Below are 13,291 nucleotides of genomic sequence, written 5' to 3' on the forward strand. Positions count from 1 at the left end.
CTTAGAAGTCCGCCTTATTTAACCAGTTTAGGCCCTAATAATAATTTATTTATTTTTCTATTTTTAAATATATATTTTATATTTTATATACAATACACATCACCTTTTTTGCAATTGATTTTGTAAATTTTATGTCTTATAGTTCTATTTGTTATGAAAAATAACAATGGTTTTTGAGTAATTTGATATAAGATATTGATATATAATCGGCAAAAAGACTGATTTGCACCCTGAACTTGCATTTGAGTCAATTTACCTCCTAAACTTAGTAAAAATTGTCGATTTGCACCATATCCGTTAAATTTAATGTTTTCCATCCAATTTTAAGTCACATGTCATGCATTTGAGGGGCAATATTGTCATTATATATTTATTCATATTTAATAATGAAATAAATTAATAAAATTACTTAAGATGAACACTTGTTACAATTTTTTTTCGAAACATGTTATTTTTTTTATATATTTATTATTTTACGTGTAGTATGTTAAAAGATATTAGAAAAATATAAATAAATACATTGAAAATTAAAAATAAATGTGTGTTCTGGGAGAATTATTATTCTACTATTGTGTATGTCTTAGCCTTATTAGGTTTCCTGTTAGATATAGATTCGCATCTCTATAATAGATTAGGACTCTGAATCCTACGGGATTGTAGTTATGTAATGCCTATATATAAGCCTCATTATCAATAATTAAATGGTTACGTTTTGTTCTATTACGTCGTTATTATTCTCGTTTCGTTCCTCCTTCAACAATGTGTATATATGAATATGGGTAAATTTCTCCTATGGTACCTGATGTTTGGCTACTTGGACAATTTGGTACCTGATGTATGAAAACGGACAATTTGGTATCTAAAGTTCTCAAATTTAGGTCATTTTGGTACTTATGTCAATTTTGACCATTTTTTCAGGGTTATTTCCGTCATCTTATCTTCACTTTTAAGAGTTAAGACTTAAACTTTCACTCCTCATCTCGTTATCTTTTACGAAAATTTAAAACTTAGCCGATTGAACGACTACTCTTGTAATCTTATTTTTTATATCCATCGAGGTGATTAATTAATCGAAAACTGCAGGTCAAGAAGAGTCAGAGACATCCTCAACTTGAGTTATATTTTTTACCAAATTTAGGAGGTAAATTGACTCAAATACAAGTTCAGGGTGCAAATTGACAATTTTAGCCAAATTTGGGGTGTATTTTGGCAATTTTGCCTATATAATCACTTAGATTTAAAGTTATAGATGTTTTAATTTAAATCTAAGGCATATATGTATTTATAATATGATCATATACTTGTAAAAAGAGACTTGTCTTATACTTACAATTACATAAATAAATTTTGAGAAAACAATTAAACATAATATTTTTATTTTTGTTAAATAAAAAAAGGCATATTCAGCCTATTTCGGCCCTATTTAGCTCTATTTGGAGGGCCGGCCCAACCCGCCCTCTTAGCCCTAAAGAAATGGGCTTTTAGGGCGGGTAAGGGTTTGAAAATCAGAGCCCTAGCTCGGCCTTTATCTAAGTAGTCACCATTTGGTTTCCTCTCATTTTGGGTTGTTGTATTAAAAGTGAATTTGGGCAGGTGACTATCACCACATTCCGTATGTAATTTTGAAATTCTAGTTTTGCGGAAATGTTCAAATTGTTATTCTAGTTTTGTGAAGGTAAAGTTATTTTGTTTGTAAAAATCTCTTTCACATGGTTAGTAATGGCTCCATGTCATTTGTTCGCTTGCCAATTTCTTTTGTTTCAGTTTGTTAAACTTAAAAACCACCCCAATATACTTTTTATGTTCCATATTGGGATTTGACATAATCGAGCTGCTCACGAAGCAACTAAGCTTGGTTCAAGGACATTGGGGCTTTTCACTTGGTTGGAGACTCCTCCACCATCTCTCACTATGCTTCTCAAGAATGATGAATTGCCTTGTCCTCATGGAATTGTAACTGAGTAGGAGCTATGTTCCTACTCTTTTTTTTTGGCGTCTTAGATCGTTCTTCTTCTTGTCTCTCCTAGTGAGATGAGATGTGAGCAGATAACCTTGTTATTTTTGTTGTACTAGTTGGGCTTCAGGTTTTTCTAGGCCTTGTGGTTGGGTACTTTTGGCCCTCCTTTTATGAAGTATTATTATTCACCCAAAAAAAAGACCATGCCAAAAGTCTGGTATTCAAGACCCGCACTAATGTGGATGTTGAGATTCGATCACAATACGAAGGTACAGTTTCAACCTATCTTGTTGACTTATATTTCAAAAAATAAAACATATAATTATATCTTAAGTTAAATAGGAATTTGTGAATGAAGGTTTAGATCATATTAACTCATTAGTTAGATGACTAACGAGGGCGGTGAAGTCTCTAGACTAATATTATGAAAGAAACACTAGTAGCCGCCCCCATTAGGGTTTTGTGATCGCTACCCTTATTTAACCTATTTTTACTAGCCTGCCTCCTCTCACAAATCCATTGCCTCCCATCATTCACCATGACAAGTCTGGAAGAGGTCACTGTTAGCTTTACGCACTCCATGACTCTTGCTAGTGATGATGTTATCGATGTTTCCTCCACGGATCCTTTCGAGGATCCCCCAATCAAAACTAACACCTTTCTTTTGGCCAAAACGTTAACCACTAATTTGGTGGATGTCAAGGATCTGCAAAGTGTGTTTCGTCGGATTTGGAAGCTCCATCGGCGTTTTAGGGTTTAAGAGCGTGGACCTTCACTGTTTGTTTTCCATTTTGACATGGCGAAGGATCGCAAAAAAATATTTTGGGGAGGACCGTGGTACTATCAACATGCTCCTATGCAATTGGAAGAGTACGATGGACTGCGATCTTCATCGTCTATTCTGATGAACAAGTTGTATTTTTGGGTGAGGTTGCAAGGTATCCCGCCGGCACTGGAGCAAGAGAGGTACATCAAGAACATTATCTCTGTTGCAGGGTCGTATGTGTGCATGTATGATGATTTGTATACCTATCATCAAAAGGCTAGGGTTAGGGTTTTTCGAGGCCTTAACAATCCTTTCTTCAAGAAGAAGACTTTGAAGATTACTGCAGGGGTGATTGAGGAAATTGAGTTTGATTTTGAACATCTTCATGGTGTTTGTAAGCATTGTGATCTCATCTACCATGAAGGGGATCATTGTTTCAAGTTAGGAGGCCCTAACCTTGGTATGGCTATGGCGTCGAGTTCTAGTGTCGCGCCGTCTTTTTCCAAGATGCCTCAAATTGGTCTGCAAGAGGGTATGTTTCGTTTCAAGGGTGTGGATGTTTCCCATATGCCTTCAATTGCATGGAACTTCTTTGCTTTCAAACCGAAATTGAGAAAGCCTACCATTCAGTGTCGTGAGGAAGGGGAGTCTTCTACGGCTATTGTGATTGTTGAGCCACAACCTGAGCCTCCTTTGATTACTTTGAAGAGGGCACGATCAGAAGTTGTTGTGGCGTTGCCAAAAAAACCGAATGTGCTATTATTGAAGGATAAGGCACATAACTCTCTGAAGAGGGTGAAGGTGCCGAGAGTAAAGCTCATGGCTAAAGCTTTTGGCCTTGTGGAGGATGGGAGTCGCAGGTTGGTGCCTTAGCAAAGTGGGGAGTTCAATGATGAAGCAAAGAAGAAGAGGGGCCGGCCTTATGGCTCCAAAAATAAACCCAAAAAGAAGAAGGCAGTTCAAGCGGAGATGGTCTATGCCTCCAAGCCCCATGTCACATTCCAGGCCCTAGTGTGAAGGGCAAAGAGAAAGTTTAGAGGGGTTCTGTTGCATATTGCTATGCTCGTTTAAGTCGTAGAATAAGCAAATTTTAGGAATAATTGAGCGTCCCCTAGTACTAAAGAATAGTTCTATACCGCATGCTAACTTTGAGTTTTACTCATGATCTCTTTTCTTGTACGTAGTTACAGATGATGAGTATATAACGGCAATTCAGGCCAAGGAGAAATTTTATAAAACAAAAGTATGTTTATCATCAAAAAAAAGATGACGTACAAGGGCATGGCCTATTCTCATCATTACCTCCATCCGTGGTTAATTTCCTCCACTAGTTAAGAGGTTTACCAGGAAAATCCTCTAAACAAACTGATACATAGTGGGATCAGATATTTGACTACAAGGGATAAACCCCTAAACTCCTAGGATGTAGGCCCTCATTTCAATATTGGAGCAAATGACCGTTATTCAAACTGTCCTTCTCCCATTTCAGGAAAACGCAATTTTTCTGACCATTCACCTCTTAAACCAACCCCTTAATTTTAGAGTCAAGAAAATAATTAGTCATAATAATTAGTACCATTTCTATGTATACCATTTTGGTTAACTTGCATATATATACCCCTTTCAAAACCAAGCAGTTAACCCAACAGCAGAGTGAACGATCCAAAACTGTGAGTGAAATCTTGAACAGACGTTTGAAGCCATTGAAATCATACAACGTTTGTTTAGCAATGGAGTTTCACAATGCATGCAGCCTCAAAGAAAAAGATGGGAGGCTCCGAACTAGGCTACAAAAGCAAGCTCCGGCACCTCTTCATCTTGATCAAATGACAAGCAACGCCCCAACAGACCCTTTATCAGATACCCCCAATGCAATTCCATTATTATCTCCTGTAGTCATTCGATCCCCGGCATCAATTGCAGAGAAAATGGAGACAGACGGCCACCAAGACATGAGCAGTCGAAGCAATGCTACGCCAGAATCACCCTTTCCGGTTGGAGCTGGATGGCAGCATCCGGCTGTGTCAAACTTTGCGGATCCCTCATTGTTTACTTTCTTCCAATCTCAATGCATGATCACAAGCCATGCACAGTAAGGTTTAAGAGTCGGACTCTTTAGTTTTGAGTTCATGGATCGGCCGGTCTCAACTAGCTAGGATCAACCAGCCTAGCTTCTCTTACGCTTCTGCTACATTACTAGCTTCGGTCTCCAATGATCTAAGTTGATCGATTTTTGTTTCTTCTTGTTTTTTGTCGCTACAACCTTAGACTGGCCATATATGAAGGCCTTCCATATTTTTTGCAGCCCTGAACTTTCCTAAACAAGATAAGGTATGTTCATGTAATACAGACACCGGACCACAGTAGAAGGAAGATGAATGATGAGCTGTCCCGAACCTCAATGTCCAATTTCATATGTCACACATACCAGACTGTTTCTTCCTCAACTGTTTCACCTCAACTGTATTAGCCAAACATCCAAGAGACTAATGTGCACGTCCGTAGACTAACAAACAAATCTGACCATTTCAGAAAGAATAAGTTCTCTAAAGATATGGTTTCAGTAGATTTGGAAACATATGCTACAACTGAATACAAGCTGAAGTTATCTCAACTGCGAAGTTTCTAAGCGATGCAATTCTCAACTCGAACCAATAAATCCAAGTACAGAGTCAATGGAATCACATTCCATTGCACAAAATATTTAAACTTTAGAAACGTGCCTCAGTGGCCCTCCATTGTAAAGGCCGAAAAGAAAAAAGCATTCATCCTTTATGTACAGAGGCCAACATCATCGGTCCCAATCTTAACAGGATATCTAGAATGTTTCTCTCCCCCTCAAAGCTTTCTTAATAATAGTTCATAAAGAAAAATTACAAAACACCCACAGGCCAATGGTAACACTGGACTTGCTCTGGTAACGGAACTGCATGCCAGGATAGACATATCTCCAACTAATCAGAAGTCAAACTCTCCAGTCGCCTGCGATGAGAATTTAAAAGTGAACTCATGAGTATTAGACCAAAAACATGCAAGGATCTCATTTCTTTAAAGCTGAACTTCACCTTATTAAAAAGGACATCCTTGTTGTTTATGTGCATAATGCCATCCTTCAGTGTGCACTTCCACCTGCTCTTGGTGCGTGTCACCTATGAACAAAACAAAACGAGAATTAACATACAACAGCATACCAGATCTGGTCTGCGGAACAGAAATTTAAGTATTTTTATACAGAGCGAGTGGTGACCTTATCAAACTGAGCCAGTACCAAATGCTGTGTGTTCAGTTCCTCCCCTTGGTCCACATCATCCAAATCATCATCATCATTTTCATTCAATGGGGGCTCATCATCATCCTCATCATCTCCAACATCATTCTGAACAACAGGAGCTGGAGTGCTGACTGGTGCATCTGAAGTATAAAAAAATCACATAAGAAGCGGAGTTAAATATTAGGAAACAAAAGTTATCTTACATAAAAGAATCTAAAGTAGTCATGACATTCAAAATTGTATCAAAAAGTTTCACAGTTACCACTGGCTGGTGTGTTGGCAATGTTGTAGTCTTCATTGAAACCTCCTTGATAATTGTATATCTGTAAGTAACATCCAGTCAGTCTGCCAATATATTCACTTTAGGGAAAGAGAGATGGAGAAACAGGAACTCTCATCTTCAATTTCCAACCATACAAGTCAATTCGCTGGATATAATTATGTTCTTTTGAATTTTAGAGTTCATAAGCAGCCAAACTATCACGATACTAGTTCCAAATAAGTTAAATAGCTATAACGGTCAGAACTTGATATCTCACAATCTGCTTAACCGAACAAATTTTGTTCCACTCTGACTCGTTTATCCAAAAGTAAATACCAAAACCACGTGTGTCCAGACATTATTGTTAACACAGATAAAAAGGCACACACGATTAAAAGACAATAATATGCTACATGCAGAATTTTAGGAACCGTCTTTACATTGGGAGTAGATAGCTCTTCATATGGATCAGGGATTGGCCCATCAAGTTGAGGAATCTTCGGTGAACAAGCGGACATCTTACCATACGCACACCCACCACCAACAGAAGTGCTCCCTCCACAAATCTGTGAGGTCAGTAACATAATGTGCATCAGAAATTGGTACGAAATCAATATTAATGCAGTGCTACATATATAATTCATGCTAATCTATAAGTGATCAGCAAGCTTACGGCTTGAACTAGTAGAGATCAAACAAAAAATAAAAACAAGGAAAGTTAACATCAATGGAACTCAACTGGTCTGTTTCCAACTAATGGAGATGTTTCTACAAAATTAACTATAGTCAGGTCAACATAAGCAGATGCTATAAACTCCTAATACATATTAAGTAGGTTTTAGAAAGATCAGCCCCACTTCCAACAAATTAGTACAAACAGAACATTCATGTATTCAACATCCAAGGAGGGTCTGCAAATAGCAACAGCAAAAACGATGCAAAAAACACAGGCCTTATGAGCAGAAACAATAATTCCTAGTACACTAAGAATATTATGAAGAGCAGAAAATAAAATACATCAGTACAAGACTTTTTTGAGTTTCAACCAAACCAAATGATGAAAACAAACCACTCCGAACAGAATTCTAGAGCGGTTAAAAAAGGGTCTGAAGGAACATCCCTGAACTGCTAATAAATTAGGCCCTAAAAGGCAGATTCTTTAGATATATCTACATTTCAGTACTTTCCCATAAGTATATCTCTAATCTTTCCCCCTTTCAGTCACCAAACTGAGCACCTCCTACCTTAACCTAACATTTATTGGTAAGTTTTGGCACTTTACATGAACACAACATCATCCACAAATCCATAATACACCTACCCCTTTCCCTTTCTTTCATATATTTTTGAGAATATCAGACCAAATCCAACTTCTAATAAATCTTTTAAAATGTCATTCAGTGCTTTTAGAAGAAGAAAAAAACTAACAAAACAAAACAAAAAACAAACCTCAATCTCAAAAAATTCGGGTATAGCATCTGCGGCTCCATCTTGCTGGGGTATAAACCCACCAGCTTGAAATTGTGGGGGGATTTCTTCACGTTTTCGCTTTCCAGCAGACATTGTGAAGAAGTCCTGAAATATCTCCACGACAACATCAATAGTTAGCTATACTAGTAACATAATTATATCACCATAAAACAGACTGTATGTCCTCGATAGGGATGCAGTAGAAGAAGCAATGAAAAAGAATGTATAAAAACCAACTCCAATCAGAAGATGTTTAATCATCAGTTTTCCTTCAAACCCAGTTTTTTCTTTCTTTCTGCACTTTCACTTTAGTTATTAACAGCATTACCTGTGTCGGGGATTGATGAGAGGTTCCTCTATCCACCTCATCCCGCCCTTCCACGTAAGCTACACAAATAAAGTGTGAATCAATACCCAACCATGGAGGGTAAAGAAGTATATCCGATATAATATTCAACTTACCAATATTAACGTCAAGTGGGGGTCGCTGGGTCATCCAAGGTGAAGGAGGTTGCTGCAGCCAAAACAAACAATAATTACGCTTTCTTCTACTTGAATCAACCCAAAGGACTATATCTTAAATCTACTTTTATAGTAATCTACTTTTTAAGTAACTATATACCCAATGTCCTATTCACAGGTACATTTATACCACTGATTTAATTATCGTTATAATTTCAAAATTGGTTGTCATTTTACATAAATCAGTTTACACCAAAACATAATCATTCCATATTTATGATAACAATCATGTAAAAATCATATAGAGGCATCTTTAGGGGAACTTTGCAGCAACTTTAAGAACTTGAAATTCCATGAATTGAACATGTATGTTTCATATACTCATACCATCCAGGATGACTTGTTCTACTCTCACTCTCCGGCACATGTTGCAATTTGAATTCTAGTATGTAGGAAGTGACCAATATTCGAGCAACATTATAGTGAGATTTTATTCTAGAAAATTTTCATGCCATCAAATTCTTTCACCAAAGGTATGTGCATTTAATTTCAAAATAATAATTTAGCGTGAAATTAGTCAAAAGATACTCTTTTCTGTCTTGACAATTAACAGTAATCCATTCTCAACTAGATATTGACAATTGTTCCACCATATTGGGTGTTCCCCTACAATTTTTTTTATTACATCATGCCTGCAACTTATACACGCAGAATGGAGTGTTTACCATGTATGGGCTAGGTCTTCCAGGTTTCGTCTCTGTATTTCCACCTGCGTTGCCGCCGCCAGAATCATCACTACCTCCAGTAGGAATATTATAATTCTCTGCAGTTCCCGGTAGAGGTGTTTGACCGGGAGTTGATGGGGGCAAAGTAGTGGGCAAAGGAGTTTGCATTGGAGTCTGACATTCCAAGAGGCACCCACAACATCAACAATGTGAAAAAAAAACTCATTGCAAAGACAGAAAATCACAGTGAAACAAAACGCAAAACTCACTGGAGGGAAGAGTAATTCAGCAGTGGGAGTTTCATACTCCTCAGTCCCTTCATACGGCACATTGAGATCATGAACTGGAGCAGCTCCAGGCGCGGGCTTCACCGCCGCAGACCTCTCAATTGGAGCATTTACAACCCCAGCTTGCATCATTTTCGCCTCCCAAGTCTGCGAAATTCACCCCGAAAAGTTCAACCAACATCAACTAAACCACACTTACAATCCAAATCACCCCCTCACAATCCAAAACCCTAGATATGAAACCAGATCGAGCTCTAATAAGTAATTAACCAGGTCCATCATACACCTCCAGATCATTAAAGCACAATTCAACCTACATAATTACCAATTTCGATATCGAAAGTCAAAAAATCAAGAGAGAAATTAGCGAATGAGAGATTAAAGGGATGTTTACTCCTTGAAGCTCCTTGAGGACGTCTTCACCGGCGCCATTGGCGAACTCTTCTTTGACCTTGTTGATGACGTCCTCGATGACACTGATGTAGACAGCGCTCGTCGTCGTCATTCTCCGGTACTCAGCCCCCCGTCCGCCGCCTCCAGATTATCCCGTCAACAACGAGGTAACCGAATCGGAGATTTCACCGGGGAAAATTGAACGGTCAAATCCGGCGAAGGAAACAGTCGATTAGAGCTGTGGAGATGAATTAGGGTTTGGATGTGAGAGTGAGAGGGGAGAGAGAGGGCGGAGGATAGGAGCGGAGAGAAAGAGAGAGAGAGAGAAGGGCGGACGAGAAGTGGAGAATAAAGAGTGGAATATAAATAGGTTTGCATCCGATTATATGGTTGGGTTGGGAACGGTGGGTAAAAAGTAATATTTCTATTTATATTGTTTTTTGGGGTGGGCCCACATGGCGATTTCTGCATGATGCTGATGGAGTGCATACATTATGGATTTCGTACTAGGCTACTAGCCTTGATTTTTTTTCATTCGCCCATTATTGTTTGCAGTGAGTGGTCGGCAATGGGCGGGCCAGGGCTGGGCCAAATATTAACGGGCTCGGGCCGGGCTTTCAGGGAAAATACTAAATATCAGGCCGGGCCGGGCTGGGTAGTGGAGAAATTTCAAGGCCTCAAGGCTACTCATGGGCCGGGCTTTTACCCACCGGGCAGGGCCGCATGGCCTTTTTTCTTTTGGAAACTAATTATCGTCTTCTGCATATAATCTTCCATCACATAGTAAAATCTTCTGGAAAACTTAAACTAATAGACAACAGATTTAAAAGTGATACACTCGATAACAACAAACATCCGAGATCAAGTTTGGATTATTCAATATTTGCTTCATCCCAATCTAGCAAAGCACCTCAAACTAGATTCAAAATTAAGTACAAAAAGCACAAAATAAAACCGTTACGTTCTGACAGGGGAATTCCGGCGAACCGATGAAGCTCTCCGTCACCTAAAAATCATGAACCACGGCGTCACGGGGTGAAGACCGGGCGCGCTAACCTTCAACGCTCTGATGCCTAAGTCAGCCACAAAGATAGATATGTGTAGAGTTAGGTAGGAGAAATGATGTGAGTGGAGGTGTAGAGACCTACCTTGTTGTGGAGAGGAGATGCGTATTTCTAGAGGCAAATAGTTGGTGACTAGTAAGATTATCAAACTACCATTGTGGGCTAATAATGCATGTAATAGGCTTTTTGGCTAATCTGACCCTAACATGGTGAGCAATCACGATGTTTAGCAGTTTAAATGACGTGGTGTTAACAAGTCCCCAAATTTCTGGTCAAGAGACCCTTTTGGGTGGGGATTTTATCAAACAAAACATCGAGAGTGCGAGCCCGAACGAGTGCCAAGCACTAACAGTAGCACTACCAATCCCTAGTCCCCCAAGTCCCCATGCAAGAGGGGATGGACCGGGCGACGCTACTTTGTGGTTAACATTCGGAAGCTCTAACCACCTGAGAAATTACAGCATGTAGAAAGAAATGTGTGCAATGATGCAAGGCCCCGAAGAGACAGTATGATATGTTCCATGTCCGTGGGACATGTGATGGTGGTGCATAATGAGCGTGCAAGTGGTTCACAACGAGTATGTCACGTGGTGCAAGATGAGTATGCACATGGTGCACGATGAATATGCACTAGTGTATGATGAATACATGCGGCGGGTATGATGTATAAGTCCCCCGGTCTCTGTCTGGTAGGGACGAACCGGGCGTAAAAGACGTCAGGTCTCAGAGAGACCGGGTGAGGAGATAAGTATGATTTTCGGGAGAGCTGAAGTCAAGGCATAGAGGCAAACATTATAATCCGGAGGAGCATGTGGTGATGTATACAATGCACCGACATGATCCGGGGGATCATATGGTGATATGTGCGACATGATCCGGGGGATCATATGGTGATATGTGCGACATGATACGGGGGATCATATGGCGATATGTGCGACAAGATCTGAGGGATCATATGGTAATACTTGTGACATGTGGTCGTGATTCAGGGGATCACATGGTGATGGGTTGGGGGATCATATGGCGATATGTGGGACATATGTGATCCGGGGGATCATATGGCGATATTTGTGGCATGTGATCCAGGGGACCAAATGGTGATGTGTAATGTGATTCAGGGGGTTCATATGGCGATGTGTTCTAAGTGGTTGCCTCTAGTTGCACTTTAACCATATATGGGATCAAACCAAGCGTAGTTCCTTAGGAGCTAGGTCAGGCCGTGTCAGGGAGTGTTAGGGACTCGCCTCGATTGGCATGGTGAGTATGCATGCAACGCATGAGGTTGTATGTCAGACTTGCAGCCGAGACATCCATGGATCTAGTAAGTGACCTACGATCTCGGGGCTAGCACGTGGATTAACTAGCCTTTGGAGCATCCATGAGTCTAGTAAGTGGTCAAGGATCTCTGTATCAGTCACATAGGTTATCTAAATGCTCGAGCATCCTCACACCTGGAGTGTGGCCTATGACCTGGAGAGTGTCCTAGGATCTCAAATCGGAGGCCAATATTGATGGAGAGGGAGAGATAAATCAAATCTACTTTCTCTCTCCTTATATTTTCTGTAGATTTGACGAACCCAGAGGCTAAATCTTCAATTTCCAGATTAACCTGCCGAATGGTGGAGTTGCTCGCAGTGAGCTATGAGGGTAGTGCCACTAAGGGCCTTCCTTTTAGCGCCAAATGTTACATCGGGCTTCCAGCAGAATTCCGGTGAACCGATGAAGCTCGCTGTCACCTAAAAATCATGAACACATTGCGTCACAGGGGGAATACCGGGTTCGCCGGCCTTCAACGCTCTGATGCCTAAGTCAGCTACAAAGATAGACATGTGTAGAGTTAGGTATGAGAAATGGTGTGAGTGGAGGCGTAGAGGCCTGCCTTGTTGTGATAAGAGAGACGTATTTATAGAGGTAAATAATGTGTGACCAGTAAGATTACCAAACTGCCATTATGGGCTAATAATGCATGTAATGAGCTTTTGGGCCAATCTGACCCTAACATGGCTAGCAATCACGATGTTTAGTCTTTTAAAGGGCGTGGTGTTAACAAAAACAAAACAAGAAAAGAATATCCAATTTTTGAAAGAAAAGATTGAGAAGAAATTGGTAAAACCCATCAAACACTTTTTGGGTTGAATTCCTCATATCATTTATGAAAGCACACATCGAAAATTCTATGTGCCTTTGATATCAATAGGTTTGAATGAGATAGAAGGGAGAGAGAGCAGTTATAGATGACGAGGATGTTTATAGAGTTGGAAGCATGGGAGAAATAACCGGAAACTGCATTGTGGTATACCAGAAGTAAATACAAGGAGTGAGATATATTGTTAAATATATGACTTGGTATTTTTGATTTGTTTGTGCATGCGCTTCTGTTAATTTGAAGCATTTATTGGTTGTTATAGATACCTCTATGATGTCTTATTTGGAGCTAATAGGCTCGACAAGATAGCTTTTGTTGATCCTGTGATGATTGGTGCAAAGAATTATGGGTCTGCTGAATCAAGGTCTATGCATTTGAAACATGGGATGTTAAGAGGTAAATCTGGACAACTTTTCCTGCTGCCATATAACTCAAGGTAAGTTTTTTTTGTATAACTAAATATGGTTATATATGCTTAGACTTATTGA

At 39.6% G+C, this 13,291-nt stretch overlaps 1 protein-coding gene across 2 annotated transcripts; it reads right to left on the reverse strand.

Annotated features, from left to right (window-relative positions):
- Window positions 1–5,263: 5,263 nt before the first annotated feature.
- On the reverse strand, window positions 5,264–9,954 carry LOC126786106 (transcription initiation factor IIA large subunit-like). Of its 2 annotated transcripts, XM_050511821.1 has the most exons (11): window positions 9,595–9,951; window positions 9,183–9,347; window positions 8,914–9,087; window positions 8,189–8,240; window positions 8,055–8,113; window positions 7,706–7,831; window positions 6,697–6,822; window positions 6,257–6,317; window positions 5,971–6,134; window positions 5,789–5,872; window positions 5,264–5,705 (listed from the first exon to the last, which is right to left on the reverse strand). In XM_050511821.1, the coding sequence occupies exons 1-11, from the start codon at window positions 9,703–9,705 to the stop codon at window positions 5,682–5,684; spliced, it is 1,146 nt and encodes a 381-aa protein (XP_050367778.1). In that variant the 5' UTR covers window positions 9,706–9,951; the 3' UTR covers window positions 5,264–5,681. The 2 variants fall into 2 exon arrangements, with proteins under 2 accessions (XP_050367778.1, XP_050367777.1); XM_050511820.1 differs by having other exon boundaries at window positions 8,055–8,240; window positions 9,595–9,954.
- Between the last annotated feature and the right edge of the window lie 3,337 nt (window positions 9,955–13,291).

This window comes from Argentina anserina, chromosome 3, assembly GCF_933775445.1.
Source record: "Argentina anserina chromosome 3, drPotAnse1.1, whole genome shotgun sequence".
In the NCBI taxonomy this organism is placed as follows: domain Eukaryota; kingdom Viridiplantae; phylum Streptophyta; class Magnoliopsida; order Rosales; family Rosaceae; genus Argentina; species Argentina anserina.

Bases quoted from the DNA above. Each gene is read 5' to 3' on its own strand.
- LOC126786106 (XM_050511820.1), bottom strand. From the start codon at position 9,705: ATGACGACGACGAGCGCTGTCTACATCAGTGTCATCGAGGACGTCATC. The intron at 6,135-6,256 runs GTAACTGTGAAA...TTTATACTTCAG, and splicing joins TGCCAACACACCAGCCAGTG to ATGCACCAGTCAGCACTCCA. The intron at 5,873-5,970 runs GTCACCACTCGC...TTTTGTTCATAG, and splicing joins TACTGGCTCAGTTTGATAAG to GTGACACGCACCAAGAGCAG.